The sequence below is a fragment of the Lepus europaeus genome, chromosome 5, assembly GCF_033115175.1.
Source record: "Lepus europaeus isolate LE1 chromosome 5, mLepTim1.pri, whole genome shotgun sequence".
NCBI lineage: Eukaryota > Metazoa > Chordata > Mammalia > Lagomorpha > Leporidae > Lepus > Lepus europaeus.
Genome location: NC_084831.1, coordinates 17,696,683 through 17,718,628, shown reverse-complemented (window position 1 = coordinate 17,718,628; position 21,946 = coordinate 17,696,683). Strand labels below are relative to the sequence as shown.

General features: G+C 57.5%; 1 protein-coding gene across 1 annotated transcript; it reads left to right on the top strand.

The window, feature by feature from the left end:
• The first annotated feature begins 338 nt into the window (after nt 1-338).
• On the top strand, nt 339-20,072 carry IL22RA1 (interleukin 22 receptor subunit alpha 1). The gene is made up of 7 exons (XM_062193165.1): nt 339-381; nt 4,788-4,920; nt 5,748-5,926; nt 8,841-9,016; nt 14,059-14,197; nt 18,162-18,283; nt 19,098-20,072. Exons 1-7 carry the CDS (start codon nt 339-341, stop codon nt 20,070-20,072), a joined length of 1,767 nt encoding a protein of 588 aa, XP_062049149.1.
• Nucleotides 20,073-21,946: the final 1,874 nt, after the last annotated feature.

The following is a 21,946-nucleotide window of genomic DNA, read 5'->3' as shown; positions in this document are numbered from 1 at the left end:
TGTGTGGAGCGAACTCTTTTCTTTTTTTTTGGAGGCGTCTTTTCTGCCTCAGCTCTCTGCTAACCCATGGGAAGTCTTGGGATCCGTCTGCTACCAGACCAGACAAACCAGCTGTCACTGCTTTCCACCGGTGGGAAGGGAACTCCCCTGGGTCCCGCCCAGGACCTGGGATTCCAGAGCACACTGCAGGCACCTTTGCACCCCTCGGGTCCTCCCCCTCGTCTTTCCCCGCCCCGTGCCCGGGTGGAGCCAGCTACCCAGGCAGCGAGACTCCCCAGCCCGCCCTCTGTGCGCCGTCCAGAGTGGAAGCCCAGCGGGGGCCCTGGCCCGGGGCCCCGATGAGGACACTACTGGCCATCTTGACCGTGGGATCCTTGGCTGGTGAGTGCCCGCACCCTGTGGTCCAACTTTCGCATTCTGAGAGCAGGACGCAGGGTCGCCTCCCCACCCCATCACCCGGCCCCAGCATGGTCAGTTTCAGTTTCTTCCCTGCCAGAGCTGAGCTGGGTGCTGAGTTTTCCTGGGAAAGCAGATGTCCAGCTCGGGGGGACTGGGGAGGCCTGGAGGCTGGCTCAGGCCTCAAGTCGGTGAGGCCGTCGCCTGCTGTCACAAGTGCAGGCCCCAGCGCCCCAGGGTGTGGAGAAGTGGCCTGGGGAAGGCAACACCCTTTGACCCCTGAAACCATTCTGGAAGAAAAGGCCCACCTGCTCCTGTGCTTGTGCTGGCGTACAGGACACGGAGCAGAGATGGGGCGGGGGGCGCTCGAGCTCAGACCCCCACTTCCTCCACGCGCGGCGGGGGCTTCTGCCAGCCCCTCTGCTTAGATGTGAAGGAGCACTTTCTCCCCAGCTTCTAGGTCCTAGGACACCAAAGCCCACTTGAAAACAGCACTACAGGGCATGGTTCACACAATGACCCCCACCCCCCCCCCCGCCCCACCCCACCTGAGTAGGCTTGTGCCCTGGGGGTTAGAGAGCCCGTGCGGAGCCCCCGCTTCTGTCCCCATGCTCCTGCAGGGTTGAGCCGGGACCTGGGCCGCTTTCTCAGCAAGTCACACCCCAGAGACCGGGGGCCCAGCCCCCCCCCCCCAGGCCCCTTCTCGCTCAAGTGCAGGACGAGGGCCATGGAGAGACAGAGCAACTGTGAAGCCTTTACCGCTGTCCCTGGCAAGAGCCGGCCGGGTTCCCTGTGCTTCCAGCTCTGCCCTGGCTGCCGCGGGCTGGGGAGATGGAGTACTTCCCCAAGGGGCCCCCAGGCATGCTCTTTTGGATGCATTTGCCCCCTCCCCCATTCTGGTTGGACCCAGGCCCCTCACCCCCTCTCAGGCCGCACCCTCTGCGCGCTGGGTTGGTTTTGGTCTGGGAGTTTCTCCATAGCTTTGCAGCTGCTGCTTTCCCACACGAATGTGGAAGCGCTTGGTGTAGCTGCCGGGCTCCGGGCTGTGCACCGCGCAGGCCTCCCTGATTTCATAACGTAGACTTTCATCCAGGAAGTGTGGGACAGACGCAGGCTGGGGAGGCAGGGGATGGAGCGAGGAAGCAAAGTGAGCAGAGGAGAGGCCCTGGTGTCCCTCGATGCCCCCTAAGAGAGGGGCCCCACCAAGGTCCTCCCTTCCCATGTTAGGAAGCCACGTGCACTTCCCTTAACAGTGGGCCAACCCGGGGCCTGGCCTCATCCATGTGCCCCAGCCTCCCCAAGACAACTGGGACCCCAGCCAGCAACCACTCCCACAGCAGCCTCCAACCCACCACGAGGACCCTGGCCTTCCCCCAAGTCTCACTCTCCCCGCCCCCGACCGCTGTCCAGGTCTGACTCCTCCAGACTCCCTTCTTCAACTTCACACCCAACCTGAACCCAGGGCCACCTCCCCTGAAACAGACCCCAGTCTGCCCAGACTTGGGTCCAGACGAAGCGTCCACCCCATCTCGGGGCTCGGCAGTGCAGCCATCCCATTGGGTAAAGGCAGTAAGACACCCCTCGTGTTGTCCCCGGGCCCCATTCTGAAGCCTCTGGAGGGCCTGAGAGAAAAGATTTCGGCAGCTGCTTGGGCCAGATCAACGCAGAGTCAAAGAGGAAGTGGCCTTTGGTGTAGCCAGCGGATGGATGTGCCGCAGGGCTGGGCTGGCTTCATGTCTTCCCCAGTCCCACAGGAGCCTCCCCAGGTCTCTGGCCCTTCTAGGAAAAATCTTGCACGAAGACTTGGAGTGGGAGTCTGCTGGTGGTCATGGCCATGTCCAGTACGGGGAGGCCCATACATGTCAGGGACACGCATGCGCACACGGCCGCAAGGCCTTGGCTCGGCTGGGCCTGCACCTGCCTCATTCCCACGCAGCCAGCCAGGCACCTGAGCTGGCCGCCATGCCCGGCGCCCTTTCCTTCTCCTCCACAGCCCCGGCTTGGGGGGCCGTGGGGGGGGGGTTGGTAACTCCAGGCTCTTCCTCTGCAGTGAGATTGTACCTGCCACAGCAGCCCCCTCGCCAGCCCCCTTCTCGGGCCTCGGCCTCTGCAGCTCTTTGACATCAGTAAGCACAAGCTGGGCACAGGCATAGGGAGAAGGGAGTCAGTCTCCCCCTCCTCCCTCCTCCCGTCCTCCCTAAACTGGTCCCTCTACCAGGAGCTCCAGTGACGGAAGCCCCTCACACCCGTAACAAAGGGTGACCTGGACGTCCCCACCCTGGCTCCCCCGGCCCCTCCCCTCAGACTCAGCACGCACACCTGGGGACCAATCCCACGCTGGCCAGGTTCACAGATGAAGCCAGTCTAGCACTGTGGTGGATGTCATAGGCCCTGCGGTGTGCTGATGGTGATGCTGGCCATCAGCCCTCTGTGAGCCTCAGTTTTATCATCCGTTAAATGGGGTAATGGGAGGACCTGTCCCATCTGAGTGCTGTAAGAGGCTTAGTCTAGTGTCTGGCACCTGGCATGCACTTCCCACCTGCTAGCTGCCACTGTCCCTGTTTGTCTTTGGGTAAATCGAATTATTTCTGTGTTAGAGACCTGGAAACTGAAGTCCTGATCACTTACATGACCCACGCAAGGTCACCCAGCTATGGCGGACTCTGTCGTGGCCTACCCCAGCATCAAATCTGTGGCCAGAGCGGTGCTTTTTCCTTCTAAGGAGGCAGCGTGGTGGATGGGCAGGGATTGGCTTGGCCAAGAGAGACCACCAGAATCCACAAACACCTCCTCCACCATTGTTTTGGGGAAGTTGCTTGTTTGATACTTTAGTTGCCTGTATCTAAAACCCAGTAAAGACCCGGGAGGTGTTAAACAGCGATGAGGAGGGGGCGTTGAACCTAGTGACTCAGACTCCAGTTCAGACGCCCTGTGTTCCACATCCCAGTGCCTGGGTTTGGAACCGGCTCGGCTCCTGACTCCAGCTCCCCCCCTACGCCCCCCCAAGCCGGGGGGATGGGTCAATGGCTGAGTTCCTCCACTCACACAGGACACCTAGATTCAGGTCCTGGCTCCCAGCTTTGGCCCTTGCAGGCATCTGGGGAGTGAACCAGCAGATAGGAGTTCTGCATCTTCTCTCTTTCTCTCTCTCTCTCTCTCTCTTTCTGTGGCTCTCTCTGCCTCTCAAATACATAAAAATGTTATTTAAAATGTTTTCAAACTTAGAAAGAGGCATCCCCAGACATGGAGGCTCTGGAAAGTGATCCCCTTAAAGGTTGCACAATCCTGGGTATTTCTTGGCCAACTTTTTAAAAAATATTTATTTTATTTATTTGAAAGAGTTACAAAGAGAGGTAGAGACAGACAGAGACAGAGAGGTCTTCCATCTGCTGGTTCACTCCCCAAATGGCCACAATGACCGGAGCTGAGCCAATCTGAAGCCAGGAGCCAGGAGCTTCTTCCACATCTCTTATGAGGGTGCAGGGGCCCAAGCACTTGGGCCATCTTCTGCTGCTTTCCCAGGCCATAGCAGAGAGCTCGATCGGAAGTGGAACAGCAAGGACTCAAACCTACACCCACAGGGGATGCCGGCGCTGCAGACCAGGGCTTTAACCTGCAGCGCCACAGCACTGGCCCCTCTTGGCAAACTTTTTAAAAAATGTGAATGAGCGACAATAACAAGAGTTGATAAGGATGTGGTGAAATGGCCGCCCTGGCGGGAATGGGAAATGGTGCAGCCACTTTGGAGAACAGCTGGACAGTTCTTGAGAAAGTTCAACGTAGCGCTATGGTGTGAGCCGGCGAGCCCCCTCCTCACACATACCCATGAGAAGGGAAACCATCAGGCCCCTTAAAGCATTGTGCTCGCATGCAGAGAGGTGGAGACCACCCCCCCACGCGTCCACTGACGGGTGGAGAAGCAGGAGGAGGTGGAATGACCCCAGCCACAAAAGCGAAGTCAGGGCTGGTTCACGATACCGCAGGATGAACCAGGAGAGCATCTGGTTGGGTGGAAGAAGCCAGACAGAGACCAGAAGCCAGATTCTACATCAGTGACGGGCGTAGAATAGGAGTGGAAAGTGAATTCGTGGTTGCCAGGGGGCGGGATGGGGAGTGAGTGCTCAAGGGGCCGCTGTCTCTGTGGAGGTCATGGACATGTTCTGGGAGGAGACAGGAGTGCTGGCTGCCTAGGCTGGTGGTTTTACTAAGAAGCCAGGGCACTCAGCACTTACCAATGGCGTGCTGTGTGGCGTGTGCACTGTAGCTGGACGTGATGAGCGGGAACAGCGGGCGCAGGCTGGGGGTGGGGCGCTGGGTCCCGCCCCCTCCCCTCACCGGCCCCCGGCCCCCCGCTGCAGCTGCTCACCCTGCTCCCTCCCGCCCTCCCGCAGCACACGTCTCGGAACAGCGCTCGGATCTGCTTCAGCACGTGAAATTCCAGTCCAGCAACTTCGAAAACATCCTGACGTGGGACAGCGGCCCGGAGAGCACGCCAGACACTGTCTACAGCGTGGAGTATAAGACGTGGGCGCCTCCCCCAGCCCCGCCTCCTCTGACCACATCCCGAAGCCCACCCCTGCCAGAAAACCCCCCTCCCACTTGTCCCCGTGTCCTCACTGGGGCTGGCCGCTCACTGCCCCTTCCAGAGACAGCGCTGCTCCTTGGGGTTCCTCCCACAGAGGGAAGACAAAAGACTGGCTAATTGTGCAGGCTTTGGGGTCAGACTGCCCAGGCTGGAGGGCTAGCCCTTGACCGTGTAACCTTGGTCCATTGGGTAACCTCGCCTAGCCTCAATTTCCCCATCCATAAAGGGAGATGGAGATAGTGCCCTCATCACAGCAGTGTTAGGCAGATTACCTAGGAAAACGTCATTAGCGCTCGTGCCTGCCAATGGTGATTTTGTTGTTCTTGGACAGACGGGTCAACCAGTTGTGCCCCGACCCAGGTAGGAGGATGGACAAGGGCTCAGAGTCTTCAAGCCTGGGGTTCCTCCGTGGTCCTGTCCCGCTGGCCCATGGCGAGCCACTTCTGCCACAGGGTGCCCAGGAGCCCAGAACATAGTCTAGGGCTGGCTGGGTCCAGATCCGAGCCCTCCCCCAGCCCTCACGTGCACGCTGCAAGGGCTTGGGCAAATTTTCTTTCTCTCAGCCTCATCTTCCTTGTTTGCAAAAGGGCGAGAGTAAAGTGCACGCCTCAAGGAACCCTCGGGAGAGCCAAGGCCCCTCACGTGAAGGGCCCGGGGCCTGCAAGGCACCAAGTCGGTGTTAGCTGTGGTTGTCCTTAGTAACCGGCCACAGACCCAGCGCCAGCCTGCCCGTAACCCCAAGCTTGGTCCCCCTCCTCGCCCGCAGGTACGGAGAGAGGGAGTGGCTGGCGAAGGCCGGCTGCCAGCGGATCACCCGGAGATCCTGCAACCTGACCGTGGAGACGGGCAACCTCACGGAGCACTACTACGCCAGGGTCACGGCCGTGGGCGCGGGGGGCCGGTCTGACACCAAGATGACTGGGCGGTTCAGCTCCCTGCAGCACAGTGAGTGGGAGGGCGCCTGTGTTGGGGGGTGGGGGCACAGGGGTGAGTGGAGGGGCTTGCATGGCCTTGGGGTCCATGCAGCAGGTGGGGGTGGGGCTCCAAGGGAAGGTGCCCCCACTTGCAGCGCATCCCCAGTGAGTGTGCTTGTGTCTCTCCACCTTGGCTGCAACCACTCCAGCCCAGACCACCCTCTGCAGCCCCAAGGGATCTTCTCAACATGTCACTCCCACCCCCGCTCCCCTGCCTACCACCCCCCCGCCCCCCCCTTACCCCACCCCCCGCCTCCAGCAGCCACTCACCGCTCTTCACTTTAAGGGCCAACTCTGACTGCAGCCCTGAGGCCCTGCCCATCCCAGGCCTCATCGCAAACACCTCACCCGCTGTCCGCTCCTGCCTCCCACTGCTGCTGCCTGGGGGCCCTTGCTGCTCCCGCTGCCTGGCTCAGCTTCCGCACGGCCCCAGCCCTGATCGCCTGATTTCAGTAGCTCACTGCCTGTTGTCTCCAAGTTCACGTCACAACCTGCAATGACTGGGCTCACCTGTGTGTGTCGCCCGCCTCCTGCACTAACACGCGAGTTTCATGATGGCTTGGTTCCTCTTAGCCCTCCGCAGATGCCTGGCACATAGAATATGCTTTATACGTTGCTCATGGAGGGGTGGTTTATGGACGATGAATGGATTGTAAATGTCTGATGGATGGATTGTAAATGTCTGATGGATGGAGTGTAAATGTCTGATGGATGGATGCATGGATGCATGGGTGGATGGATGGATGCCAGCTGCTACACTGCCATACGTGCTAAGTATGTGGTAATGTTCACCAACGGACTTTACATCTATGTATGATTTTGTAAGACATTTATTTTGCTTATTTGAAAGGCAGAGAATTGGTGGTGGGGGGGGGGGGGTGGCGGGGAGAGAAAGAGAGATATCTTCCATCCCCTGGTTAACTTTTCAAAGGGCTACAATGGCTGGGGCTGGGCCAGGCTGAAGTTAAGCACCTGGAATTCCATCCACGTCTCCCACATGGTTGGCAGCCCTGGAACTCTGTCCAGGTACTTGAGCCATTGTCTGCTGCTTTTCCCGGGGGCTGGGTCAGAAGTGAAGCAGCTGGGGCTTGAACCAGTGCCCACCTGGGATGCTGGAGTCACAGGCGGCAGCGGCTTAACCCACTGCACCACAATGCTGGCCCCTATGTATAATTTTTTAAGATCATAAAAAATAAAATTAAGTAACTTATTGGCTTTTTTTCTTGGATTATTCAATTAATCCATGCTCATGGTAGAAAATTTGAAGATATAGAAATAGGTACACAGAGAAAAATAAAAGCCACCCTCAAATAACATGAACTTTCAAACAGAACCACAGTGTTTAGCAACTGTATCTATGACTTCGGAATTGGATGGGGTTTTTTGGTTTGCTTCCGGGGCAGGTTTCCTGCATAGGACGGTTCTCTGAGCGTTCGCCCATGTCATTAAATATGTCTTCGCAGCATGAGATGTGTCACAGTTGCAACCCGACCCAGGCTCTGGAGTTACTCCAATTTACTTACCTAATTCCTTGTTTGAGGATAGTTAGCTCAGTTTTGCAGTTTTATAAATAGCACTGTCGTGGACATTCTCCTGACTCAGATGTTTTAAATCTTGGAGCTCAGTCACCCCTTGTGGAATTTGTTTCTGAAGATGTATTTATTTAAAGAGTTACAGAGATAGAAGAGGAGATGGAGCGAGTGAGAGAGATCTTCCTTCTGCTGATTCACTCCCCAGACGGCCTCCCTGGCCAGAGCTGGGCCAGACCAGAGCTAGGAGCCAGGAGCTTCATCTGGGTCTCCTACACGGGTGCAGGACCCAAGTACTGGAGCCATCTGCTGCTGCTTTCCCAGGTGCATCAGGAGTGAGCAGCCAGGGCTCCAACCAGCGCCCATATGAGGGGTGCCGCCATCACAGGCCGTGGCTTAACCTGCTACACTAACCACCACACTGGCCCCGAGGGACTTTTATAAATTAGATGAGGGAGGTGGTCCAGGAATCCCTGAAGTTGTATGCAGGGTTCATATATGTAGATTTTATTCTTATTTATGTTTTTCAATTAGTTGATAAGCAGAGGCATAGAGAAAAAGGAGGAGAGAGGAAGAGACAAAGACAGGTGGAAAGAGATCTTTCATTGGCTGGTTTGCTTGCCCAGTGTCTGCAATAGCTGGGGCTGGCCAGGCTGACACTGGGAGTTGGGAGCCCAGTCTGGGTCTCCCGCAGGGATGGCAGGGATCTAAGTATTGACCCTCCCAGGGTGTGCAGTAGCAGGAAGCTGGACTCAGAAGCAGAGCTCAAACTCACACACCCCAGGAGAGAATGTGCAGGCCCCACGTGGTGTCGTGACCACTGAGCTGCATCCCCACCCTTTGTATGTGCACGTTGAGGGGAAAGGATCCAGCGCGCATCAGATTCTCAAGGGGCCGCTTGTTGCCTTGGAAAATTCCATCAGAGAGAGGCTGAGGTCCTCGGGCTGGCCTTGGAGCTGAAGCCATAGCACTACCAGTGCTCCAGTGTTGACGGTGGCAGTGGGACCCTGAGTCCGGGACATCCCTGAGGCTGCTGCCGCCAGTGCGTTAGGGAGAAAGGCTGCTCTGAGCAGACTCAGAGGCTGGGACGAGGGTGGGACAGGCGTGCAAATCCGGGGCAGGTGCCCCGAACCCTGGGTGCTTCCTGCCCACCCTTGGTCACCACTGGGCCAACCTTACACCCACACACCATCTGCTTGCAGGACATTGCCCTTCTCCTGTTTGTCTAGCTGATGCTCTCAGAAGCACGCTGCGGCTGGGGCAGGAGACAAGGGGGAGCTATCATTTCCCATTGTCCAGGGCAGCCTCAGACGCGAACGGCCAGTTCTGACTTCTTCCCTCTCTCCCTTTCTCCAGCTGCCATCAAACCAGCAGATGTGACCTGTATCCCCAAGGTCAGGTCCGTTCAGGTGGTCATCCACCCTGCCGCCACGCCCATCCGTGCAAGGGATGGCCACCTGCTAACGCTGGAGGACATCTTCCACGACCTGTTCTACCGCGTGGAGCTCCGTGTCAACCACACCTACCAAATGGTAAGCAGCGGTGCGGTTGCACCCTGCCCTTCTCTTTCGCTCGGAGCTGCACTGCTTTAAGTAGAACGAGAACCTGCTGTACAGTGGGCATTCTGCAGAACCTCCCTCCTGGAGGTTCACGGACCCTGCAAGTGCTGCAGAGCCAAGACCCCAGTCTCCGTTTGTCTAGTACAACTTCTCTCAGTTGATCGGGCTGGAGAAACTCCTGTTGCACAAAATATAGACTTTACCTTTTTTGTATGACACCTTCTAAAGTCCCGGGAGGGAGCCTCTATTAGCATCCTCCAGTGCTCACCTCAGAGAACGCTGGAACCCATTCCCACGGCTGCGGTCCTGTTTTGCTCATTCTCCATGACCTGTAGGCACTGTGATGGTAGGCAGTATCTTCTCTATTTTTTTTAATTTATTTGAAAGAGTTACAGAGAGAAGTAGAGCCAGAGAGAGAGGTCTTCCATCTGCTGGTTCACTCCCCAAATGACTGCAATGGCCAGAGCTGAGCTGATTCAAAGCCGGGAGTTTCTTCTGGGTCTCCCACACGATTGCACCTTGGACATCTTCTACTGCTTTCCCAGGCCATAGCAGAGAGCTGGATTGGAAGTGGAGCAGCCAGGACTCGAACCGGCGCCTATATTGGATGCCAGCACTGCAGGTGGAGGCTTTACCTGCTACACCACAGTGCAGGCCCCAATTATTTCATTTTATATTAAAAAAAATATATGGTATTTTCCCCAGCCTAGTTCAGGTGAATGAACCCATGTTTTCTCTCTGTATGGCTCTCATCGTCAGTGGATGGAGAGGGAGTGGGAACAAGAATTCGAACAGCTGTGGGTAGAGGAAGACAGGGTCCCGGGTGCGGGGCAGGAGATCCGCTCAGCACGATCTGGAAGACTCCCAGGAAACTGGCGCCGATGACACCAGCTTCCGAGGTGTGCCAGGTGGCACGTGCCATCGTCTCTTCTGCACCACAGCCCTAGGTGGCAGACGAGAAAACGGAGGCCCGGAGGGGTCGTGCCACTTGCTGGAGGTTGTTCAGCATAGAAATAATAGCATAGGTGGGATTCGAATCCAGTTCCAGTCAAAGTCCACATTTCTCCTCCTACCAGCCTATGTCCCCTACTACGCTTCGAGACAGAAGTGGGAAACCTTTCCTGGAAAACACTAACTGCTTAATTTGGCGGGAGCTTGGAGACATGCAAAACAGTTTCTTAAAACATGGGTTCCGGATCCGAACCCTCCATCAGAGTCCCGTGCAGCACTTGTTTTAAAATGCAGGTTCTTGGGCCTCCTTCCAGTCTCCATAATCAAATCTTTACCGTTGTCCCATGGGATCTGCACCTTAGCGAGTGAGCCTACCCCTGCAGCGTGAGGCCCTCTGACGTAGAGAACCCTGGGAGAAAATGGTGAGGAGGGGGAGCACGGGGGTCCAGGGGGGGATTTTTATTTATCCAAGAGCAGGAAGAGACCTTATCACAGCCAGCTGTGGTAAATATTTGGGGTTGAGCTGAATACCTTATTGTTGGGATTTCTAATTTAATTCGATTTGTGATCAGACAATTCGTTCTGCTTGACGGCAGTTCTTTGAAATTTATTGAGATCTGTTTTACGGCCCAGCATATGGCCTGCTGGGGCTAAGCCGCCTCCAGCTCTTGAGAAGGTGTGTTTGACAGCTGTCTGGTTGTGTACTCTGTAAATATCACTTGGGAAAGGCAGGGAATAGTGTGACAATGTGCTCCTCTGTGCTTCCTGACTTGGGGGAAGGATCTGTTGGTCTTCTAATTCCCCGGGGTATTGAACGCTCCCTGGGACTGTCTAATTTCCACTTCAATTCTCTGCATTTTTGCTGCATGCATTTGAAACAGCCATATGCCTTCATTTACACGACTGTTACAGATTCTTGATAAATTGACCTGCTTATCCTTTGATCTCTAGCAATAAGAGGGTACTTCAAAAGGTTAGTGGCAAAACTGAACTACAAGATAAGTTTCTTTTGTTGCAAAAACAATTTTGAAATCCACACATGGTTTTTCATAACACTCATTCTCCAAGAACTTTCCAAAGACCCTTGGAGTTCTTTTCTGGAGGATTGAACTATACTTCCTCTGATACCAGTAGAGTCACCGCAGCCTTCGGTTTGCATGGTATACTTTTCTCCGTGTATTTATTTTCTTTTCTTTTTTTTTTTTTTTTTTTTTTTTGACAGCCAGAGTGGACAGTGAGAGAAAGACAGAGAGAAAGGTCTTCCTTTTGCCGTTGGTTCACCCTCCAATGGCTGCTGTGGCCGGCGCACCGTGCTGATCCTAAGGCAGGAGCCAGGTGTTTCTCTTGTTCTCCCATGCGGGTGCAGGGTCCAAGCACTTGGGCCATCCTCCACTGCCTTCCCGGGCCATAGCAGAGAGCTGGCCTGGAAGAGGGGCAACCTGGACAGAATCCGGCGCCCCGACCGGGACTAGAACCCGGTGTGCCGGCGCCGCAAGGCGGAGGATTAGCCTGTTGAGCCACGGTGCCGGCCAACCGTGTACTTATTTTCAACCCACCTGCGTCTTTCTATTTAAAGAGAGCATTCTGGCAGGCTTTTTTTAAAAATGAGATACAATCCACATATCATAAAATTTATCCTTTTAAACTGTGCAATTCAGAGGTTTATAGTATATACACAAAGTGGTACAACCATCACTGTTACCAAATTCTCTATCTCCTGTTGATCTCTTCAAATTCTCTTCATCACTTCCTCAGTCATTTCTAACTTGTGGGTAAGATCATTCGATGAGTTTTTCAGTTTCATTCATGGCATTGTTCAGTTCTGACATTTCCAATATTTATAGTTTCTGTCTTCTATGGAGACTTCCTATTCATTCATTATTAAGACACTGGCCCTCACGTCAAGAGTGTCTTTAACATTGGCGTGGATTGTTGCTGTGTGCGGCTGTCTTGGGGTGGTCACGTGGGTTGTTCCTTCTTCTACAGTGAGTTCCACTTTCTCTTTCCATGTATGACTCACACTTGGAATGCGTCCTGGACTTTAGGAAGGACACACTGAAGTACTCCGGACTTTAACGTCTTCCTCCAGAGAGTATTGCTTTGTTTGTTTTAGCAGTTTATTTAGCTGAAACTCTGAAATCTGAGTCCAGCTTTGTTTTGTTTTGACCCCAAGTAGGGCTGCTGGGAGTCCACACCATTCAGGCACACTGCAGGGCCCAGCCAGGGTATTTGCAGAGTTCATTCACAGAGCCCGGGGCCTCCCGTTCTGTGGGTTGCACCTGTCTGTGGGTGCAGTTCAGCCCTTGTGATTATCCCAGACTCCTTCCTCTGCTTATTCAAGGCAGTGAGATGACAGGGTCTCTAAACTGGGCTCTTCCTGCAAGCTAAAAACTAGGAAATTCACTCAGCACCATGCCCTTCCTCCTCTCTCCACCATCTGCCTGCCTTTGTCTACTCACCAGTGCCTTTAGGTGGTTGTTTTGTTTTTTGGTGAGAATTAAAGCTGTTAAGGTTTGCCCAACAGAAGCTGTAGCTTACAAGAATCAGAATGAAGAGAGATCAGGATTGGAAGTCAGGGGCCTACTGCAGTAGCCTGGGCTGAAAATAGCAATGGCCGGAACCAGATGGGAACAGCGGAGAACTTGGGGAGAGAGGAATTTCAGGGCTTGCCACCTTTCCCAGAGTTGGGTCCCATGGCTCCAATGTATGCGATTTCAAACATGCTGCATAAAACTCTAACTTGTACAATCCATTTATGTATTTATTCATCTGCTCCCACACCCCTCCTTCCAAAAATAACCCCAAATCTTGGCTTCCATGTGCCTAGAAGAGGAAAGAGAGGGCCACAATGCAGTCTACTCCTGGCTATGGAAGTCCCAAGAACACAGGCCCTGCCCTCTCATGGGAGGTGTAAGGTTCAGTTAAGGGCAGTGTGGCACAAAGATGTGAGAGAGGATGTGTCACAAATGGCTCTGAGGTCTAGGCTTGGAGATCAGAAAAAGAATGATGCTATTAGCAGAATCAGAGAATTCAGCATGGGCATGGGTTTGAGGCTTGGGATGGGGCAGGACCCAGAGAGAGGAGGTCACCATGGACGACAGAAGCCCTGGACTCGTCCTGAGATGCGTTTGGGAGTTACCCATCCATCGGGGATCACAGGAACCACAGCTCTGGACAGTCAAGTGACCAGAGGGCATGTGAGCGAGAAGGAAAATGCATGAAGGGGGCATCTTGAAAACCTCAACTTTGAGAGGCAAAACCAAGTGGGAAAGCAATCAAGGGATAACAGAAAAAGCAGGACACACACGGCAGCTGAGGGCGAGGGGTTCAAGGAACAGGAGGTTAGGGTCGCACAGAGGGTGGGATTGAACCGTAGTCGCAGCAGGAGGGCCCCGGCAAATGCAAAGGAACTGGGGTTTGCTCAGGCAAGCCCGTGTTTGCCAGCACCACAGGTTTTCAGCACTGCCAGGGAGGGGGCTGCAGAGAGATGAGTGCAGACAGAGACAGAGACTGGGATTTTACCTTGCGAACATGGGCAGCCCATCCAAGGACTTGGGATGCAGGAGCATGAAATCGTATTAGTTGTTGAAATTGCAATGGCACCAGGGTGAATATGGCGTGGGCAGGGGCAAAGCCAGGGACAGGCCACCAGTGAGGAGGCCACTGCAAGGTGCAGGCTGCAGGAGTGACGCCCACAGAAGCAATGAGGAAGGGGAGAGGCATGCACCTGCAAAGGGTTTTTGGTGAAGAAGGAGAAGAGGAGAACTGGAAGAAGAGGGGTTCTGGGTAGGGGGATTGGAAGGAAGGGTGGTGATGATGATGTCATAGTAGTAGGCAGCATTTGCTGATTGCCTGCTACATGCCAAACGCCACTCTGGGTAAAAAGGACATGGGGTTGGCGACTGATTGGATCTGGGGAGAAAGCAGGAGGCGGGGAGTGGGAATGGGGACTGCAGACCAACTCAGCCTCTGGCTCCGTTTCACTGAGCGCAGTAGCCCAGGAGGAGCAAGACTGGAGGCTCTCCATGGAAGAGAAATCACTCTGGGTTCTCGGTTCAATTCAGCACCTTGGAGGGAAGCAGAGAGAATACGAGTTCTTTGGCCTGACGCCTGACACGGAGTTCCTCGGCTCCATCACGATCTTTGTGCCCACCTGGTCCAAGGAGAGTAACCCCTATGTGTGCCGAGTGAAGACGCTGCCAGGTGAGTTCCGGGGGAGCCAGAGAGAGGCGGGACTCTGAGTCCAAGCCTTCACTCGTTCCTCCAGGTAACCACGGTGACGCTTGGGCAGGTGCACAGGAACCACGGAAGGGTTGGTATTTAGTGTTTATCTGTAGCTGGGTTAGCTGATGGCTTATCAGAGTCAATGTTTAATCCCACCCTCCAGTCTACACTTGGGTTTCCCCTCTCTCTGGCAATGCCCTGGTAACACCGCAGTATTCACCCAAGTAGGATATACTGGGGGGGGGGGGGGGGGGCAGAGCAGAGAAGATAAAAGGACCCCTCGACATCTTCCCAAGTCCAGTAATAGTAAGAACAAAGGCAAAGGCAATGCTGATGGCCGGCACTGCTCCCATGCCAACCAGACGGCTGTCCGCCTGAGCAGTCTGGGCGGTGGGCACCATCCTCCCGATAGGACACTGAACTTCAGAGTGGTTCAGCAACTGGCCCAAGGCCACACAGGTGCTGAGAGATGGAGCGAGATGGCGTTCTCACCACTGGCTGGGGCTGGGCGAGGAGCTGCCTCCTGCTCCTCCCTCCAGCATGTCGCAACACCAGCCCCAGCCCCTGCCTCATCGCCTTATCAGTGTCTGTTTCCCTAGGCAGATAGTAGTGAGCTGAGAGGATGGAAATGCGAGCGGGCTGTTGGGCGGGTTGGGAAAAACAGTCTCCGCGCAGTCGGCGTGTTTGGGTTCGTGACGCCAGCAAGGTGATTTCTGTTCCAACTGGGGCAGAGTTTCCTCTGAGGGCCAGACAGGGCGTGGTCCCAGGGGCCCCAACTCATCCATTTCCCGAAGAGCCCCTAGGAGACCGGTCCTCCACCCACATCCCAGGGCGTTCATTACAGGGAACGTAGGCCAGCTGGCCACTTGCCCGGGACGCACCCTTCCCGGGGCCTGGACTACGGAGGAGCGAGAGGGGCAAGGTGAGCACCGGAAGAAGGCACAGGACTTCTCGGGCGCTAAGCTGGGAGCAGTGCTGGCTGGTGCCCCTGTGCCCTGGCCTGTGTGGGGCAAATCGAAGCCGTTCCTGCCCACCCCTGCCCCGCCCACCTCCTGGCACATTCGGGCGGCTTCTCCTTCTCAGGGAGCCTGCTCAGCAAGTGATGCCATTTTTTTTCTAAGACTGTAGCTACTTTTATGTAAGTCACACTTCTTGGTGGCTACGCCTTGATGGCATTGAGAAGGCACTGCATCCTTAGGAATATTATAATTAAAAATAATTCCTGCCTTTTATTGAGTGCTGCCAAATTCCCACACTTGGGTCACATGCTTCACATGTAGTCTTTTCTTGGAAGATTTATTTATTTGAAAGACAGAGCAACAGAGGGAGAGGAAGAGATGGGGAGAGAGAGAGAATCTTTTTTTTTTTTGGACAGGCAGAGTGGACAGTGTGAGAGAGAGACAGAGAGACAGAGAGAAAGGTCTTCCTTTTGCCGTTGGTTCACCCCCCAATGGCTGCTGCGGCCAGCGCGCTGATCCAAAGGCAGGAGCCAGGTGCTTCTCCTGGTCTCCCATGCGGGTGCAGGGCCCAAGCACTTGGGCCATCCTCCACTGCCTTCCCAGGCCACAGCAGAGAGCTGGGCTGAAAGAGGGGCAACCGGGACAGAATTTGGCACCCCGACCGGGACTAGAACCCGGTGTGCCTGCACCGCAGGTGGAGGATTAGCCTAGTGAGCCACGACGCTGACCAAGAGAGATCTTTTAACTGCTGGTTCACTCCCCACCTGGCCATAACAGACAGGTCTGGGTGAGACCAAAGCCAGGAAGCAGGAGCTCCATCCAGGTCTCCAGCGTGGGTGCAGGGGCCCAAGTACCTGGGCCATCACCTGCCACCTCCCAGACGCATTGGCAGGGAGTGGATGGGAAGTGGAACAGCCGGCACTCCGATACGGGATGCTGGTGTCACAGCTGGCGGCTTAACCCGCAAGCCACAACGCTGGCCCCTTTACATGTCCTCTTTGATCTTCATTATTATTGTTATATTATTTAAAGTTTAAAGCAGCCCTGCGAGTTGGGTAGCCTCATCCCCGCTCTACGGAGGAGGAACTCTGGCTCAGCTTGCCTGTGGCCACACAGCAGCTCTCACCACCTATTCTACACTCACTCCTCTTCCTCCCATCTCAGGCTCCCTTGGCCTTGTGTGCTGTCTGCCTCGGGTGTGCCAGCTGTGCTGGGTGCGCCAGGTGTGCTGGGTGTGCCAGGTGTTCCAGGGGTGCTGGGTGTGCCAGCTGTGCCAGGTATGCTCAGGGTGCCAGGTGAGCCGAGTGTGCCAGCTGTGCTGGGTGTGCCAGGTGTGCCGGGGGTGCCAGGTGTGTCAGGTGTGTTGGAGGTGCCAGGTGTTCCAGGTGTGCTGGGGGTGCTGGGTGCTACAACCAGCACCCCCCCCTTGTCTACCTCTCAGGATGTCTGTGAGGGTCACAGCACAGCATCCCAGCATCTGGGTGCTGGAAAGGGCTCCAGGGGTCAGGCACCCACACTGAGGCGTGATTGTGCAGGGGCTATGAGGGTGAGCTCGGGACCGTCACACGTAGGCCCTGGCTTCTCCACTGAGGGCTGTGTGACCTTGGCCAGGTCCACCTGGAGCTGAGACTCAGCTCCACCGTCGACAGGAAGGAGCCTCCCCCACCCTCCATGTTGTCTCGGTGACGGGGGGTGGGGGCGGGGGGCGGACAGGCAGAGCACCAAGCGCAGTGGCAGATGGCGGACCAGAGAGGGCCATGCAGCAGAGCCAAGGCTGCCCCGCGAGCCTGCGTGGCAGCCAGGGCTCTGACACCCCGCTGCTGTTTTCATTACCGCATGCTGCCGCCCATCGGTGCAATGGCAAGTGTATCCAGCCCGGGAATGTTCCAAGTCCCCGTCCTGTGCTGGAGCAGGAGCCGTGGCTTCCCAGGCATGTTAGGCATGTCACACAGGGCTGGTCGGGACATTCAGGTCCTGTCTTCTCCCCGGAGCAGCGGGGAGCATGTCAGGTGACAGAGACGCATGCGCCAGGGGTGGGGGAGCAGGGAGTGGGCCGAGAGTAGAGGCCCCTGTGACCCCCGGTTCACGGTGATTGCTGAGGTCAACGGCGGCTGGTGGTGGGCGCCCCCGACCAGAACGAGGGGGATAAACCCTCTAGCGTCCTCTTCCTCTCCAAGCCCGTCTCAAGCCCCGCTTGGACTGGTGGCAGGAAATTGTTCTGCCAGGAACCGCTGTGTCTACCCCCAAGATGCCTGGCCAGGAGAGGGAGGGGTACGGGAGCCCAGAGTCACCCCTCATCTTCCCTTTCGGAAAGAGTGGTGACTTCCCAGGGTCCCCAGGACCTTGCCACACAGGACAGGCCCTCTGCTTGTGTGCCAGCCCCTGCCAAGAAGCCCAGCGCCCTGCCCTGTAGCCCGCCCCCCCCCCCCCCCCCCCCCGGAGATCAAGAGTCCCTGGAGCAAGGCCTCCCTTCCAGACCGCACCTGAGTACCCTCGGGAGCCTGACATTCTCTGTACCCACGCCCTGCACCTGTGTTCCCAGGCAGACTGTGACCCCGGTCCTCCCTGGCAAGGGCTGACCCTGAGACCCAGCAGCTGACCATGGGTGGCTACTCGTAGGGGATGTGGCTGAGCCGAGCCGCCTTGGGCACGTGCATCAGGGCCCTGGCAGTGGTAGTTGGAATGGGGCCGACGGGGGTGGGGGGGGCTCTCCCTGCACCTCCACATTTCCGCCCAGGACTCAGAACCCCAGGAATTCCGGCATCCCAGGTGGCTACGACGAGGTGGCGCAGGGAGCTCCTTGTTTGAAATGTGGTAAAAACACGGCCATGTAGCCTGAGCACACAGGACCGCACTGGAGGTCTGGCCCCAGCCCTGCGAATGCTGAGGGTAGGGCCCGCGGGGGCACACAGTGTCCACACGGCGACCAGGCCCAGCCAGATCCCAGCCTCACGCTTCCTTCTCTGGCCCCTTCTCTCGCCCAGATCGGACCTGGGTCTACTCCTCCGTGGGCGCCATCGTGTTCCTCATGGGCTTCCTGATGGCGGTGTTCTGCTGCCTGAGCTACAGATACGTCACCAAGCCGCCAGCACCTCCCAACTCGCTGGTGAGCCGTCCCGCCTGGGGCAGGGGGAGGTGCAGGGAGGCCCCCTGGGAGCAGAGGGCAGGAGCGACTGGTCGCGGTGAGCATTGCACAGGGGCAGGTGGTGGGGAAAGAGTGCCCATGGAGCGGGGTTGCCCAGTGGCTTGCAAGGCCCAGGGCCACGTGGGGGACGGAGGACTCCCGGGAGCAGCAGGGGCCGAGGTGGGGAGCAATGAAGCCCCAGGGTGACCAGGGAACACAGGCCTGATGCTGCCCCTCTTTGTGTTTCTTCAAGAGAAGTCAGAATGTCAGGTTGTAATGCGAGAGCTCCCGATTCTCAACTCTTCAAAACTCATATTAAAATGTGAAGCCCCAGGCGAGCCACACAGAGCCGCTCAGAGGCCCCCAGCCTGCAGGCGGAGTCACCTGAGCTGCAGCCGCTCTGGGAGGGTCCCCTGGGGCGCCTGGGGGCAGCAGCCAAGTCCAGATGAGCCTTGGTCTCATCCCGTCCCACCTTGCCCGTGGCCAAGCCCTTGGGGACCCGTGAGCCCTGAGAGCGAACCCCAAGGCAACCCTAAGTCTGGGTCATCTCCCTCTGGGGTCACACACCTCCTGGGGCCACCAGAGCCCGACTCCCCATCCTTGAGATTCCCCAGGCTTCTGAAGTGACCCTCAGCAAAGCGCAGGGAGCCCTGTCTGTGGCATTCAGAGCAGTCTCTGGGAAGCAGAGAGGTGCGGGGCTTGTGATCTTGGGAAGGCCCCTGGAGGGTCTGCCCCACCCCCCACGCCGAGGGCCTCCGCTTGACCTACAGGGCCGGGTTCTTGTTGTCCCTCACAGAACGTCCAGCGAGTCCTGACCTTCCAGCCGTTACACTCCATCCAGGAGCGCATCCTGGTCCCCGTCTTTGACCTTGGCAGCCCCAGCAGCCCCGCCAGCCTGGCCCAGCCTGTCCAGTACTCCCAGATCAAGGTCCTAGGGCCGCAGGAGCCTCCAGGAGCCGCACAGCTGCCCAGCCCATCCGGGATGGTCTACGTGGAGCAGTCGGACAGCTCCGTCCTCAGGCTCTCCGACGCCACGCCTCCCCAGACACGCTCCACCAGCCCACCATGTGCCCCCAAGGCGACCTCTGAGGTCCCACCGCCATCCTACACACCCCAAGTAACCCCCAAAGCAAAGCCGCCCACCTATGCCCCACAGGCCGTCCCTAAGGCTCAGCCCCCCTCCTACGCCCCGCAAGCCGCGGCCGAGAGCTGGCTTCCTTCCTACGGCGTGTGCGTGGCTGACTCTGGCAAAGACCTGCCCCCCGCGGCACTCGCTGGTCCCCAGCACCTCTGGCCCAGGAGTCAGATCCCGGAAGAGGCGCCAGCAGGAAGCTGCATCCCAGAGGGCCTTTCTCTGCAGGAAGTGACCTCCTTGATCTCCTCGGCCGCGGAGGACCCCAGAGAAGATAGCCCCTTCCACCTGCCCCTGGGAGTTTGCAAGGACAGAGAACGTGACCTGGGCGTGCTGCACGGTGGGGAACCGGGGATGCCAGGGTTCCTCAGGAACGACCTCCCACTCCTCTCCTCGGTCCAGATCGAAGGCCACCCCGCACCCCTCCTTTTGAACACCCCTTCCCCTCCCTGTTCCCCCTCAGAACACGGCCGGAGTCTCTGGGGCCTGCTGGACTCCGTGGTGTGTCCCAAGGATGACAGTGCAGGGTCCGAAGCTGAAGCCAAGGGCTCAGCCCCCGGGGCCCCGGGCCTGGAGCCGCCCACAGAGCTGGACTCACTTTTCAGGGGCCTGGCCCTGACCGTGCAGTGGGAGTCCTGAGAGAGGGACGGGGCGAGCCTGGGGCTTCCTCTTGTTGCCCACACCCAGCCGTGCCACACAGCCTGTGCTGCAGCCCCAGGTGGGCGCCCTGGAGAAAGCCGGAGGAAGCAGGGCGGGGTCCCCGCCATGAGTGAGCTCTCGCCAGAGGAGAACCTGGGATTCAGCTGCCGCAAGAGGAGCTGCGGACGGGCCGGCACGCCAGCAAGGGTGGGCTCGCAGAGCCCTGCTGGAGGGGACATCAGCCCCAAGGGCTAGCGGGGAAGCCTCCCAAAGAAGCCGGCATCTCTTCGCCCCATTCCTGGCCCGTGTCAGCAGCCACAGGGAGCGAGCCTTGGCCACCTCTGCGCAGCTCACCACCGTCAAAGGAGCCCGGAGAAGGACACTCGCCGTCCGCCAGGCAGAATCAGGTCAAACCGCACTGCCACCACGGTCAGAATCAAGCCCAGTGGCAAGACTCCGGGGAGGGGTGCGGCCTGCGGCTCATTCCCTGCTGGGGGCACCCTTTGCACTGTGTGCTTCAGCTGCAGGCTTCGCCCCTTGCAGGTCCACCAGGCAGAGGGACCCCAAGTGCTCTCTGCAGGCCGAAGGTTCAGCCTGGATGCTGAGAACCGGATTTGAAAGGAACGTGGAGGCTGGGTGGCCTCTGAGAGGGAACACAACAGTGAAAAACAACGGTGAAAGAACAGTACTTACCTGGCAGCGCTGGGCCCAGCCTTGGGTCCAGCCCACCCGCGCTGCTCACCAGCTGGGTGACTTCAGGACCTCAGTTTCTGCATCTGTGAAATGGGGAGAGCAGCACCGCCTCCCCGGGTGGTGTTGAGAGGAAATGGGACAATGTGTGTCAAGGGCTCACTCACAGCAGTGGTGCCCAATAAATGGAGCTACTTCCTGGGATGACTCCGGAGCCGTGCCGGCTGTGGCGGGCTGCAGGCTCCCCCAGGCTCACCGAGCTGGTCCTGCAGGCCGCGCTGCGTCAGGGGAGGCCATGCAGGGCCTTCCGGAAACAGGGTCTAGAGACAAGATACGGCACACCTTCTCCCTAAGGCTGCAGAAGGAAGCGGTGTGGGGGCTGCACGGGCCATCTCAGACATCTCTGTCTGCGTGGAGTCCCCACGCCGCTGCCCTGCCGCCTCCTGGACCCCACTGGTGGCAGCACTGTCCAGCCCTGTGCTCCCACCCCCGTGTCCACTCCCAGGCTGGGCAGGCGCCCCCGGCTCTGGCTCCGGGATGCCACTGTACCCTCGTGTTCTTCACGTCTCAGATGCCCCTGGGGTGGGGACGGCGAGACCTTGGGGATCCCAGCTCTGGGTCTCCCAAAGAAGAGGGGGCTCCTGCAGGAGCAGCAGTGGTCAGGACAGAGCTAGAGCTGGAACCAGGGGCTCCCGGTCCACGCTGTGGACGAAACTAATGGGGTCTAAGTCAGGGTGGGGGGCTAAGGGGCTCCCTGGCTGCCCTCTTGGCCCAAAGCCTTCACTGGGCATTTTTGAGAAACCAGATCAAACTGGCTGCCTCCATGTGACCCCTCCCCCAGAGTCCGGAGCCCGTTCCCAGCAGCGGGTCCACTTCTCTTCCCCACTCCTCCCTCTCCCTGGGACAAGGGGACAGGTGGCTTCCTTCTGATCTATAATTAATATTTAACACCTCTTCAAGGCCCCTGGCTCCTATCTCCCTAACAGAGGGGGCCACCCTCCCCAGCACCTCTGGCCCCATTTGCATCTCAGCAGCTGCTCCCCCCCACCCCGTGCCAACTTCCTATCTCTTGGGGCCCCGGTCAAAGGTTACCTGTCCTCCCTTGTTTGTTGGTGCTAGCCCCGCCTGGTGAGTGGCATCGGGAGATACCCGCTTGGTTTTTTTAATCACAGCCATGCATTCTG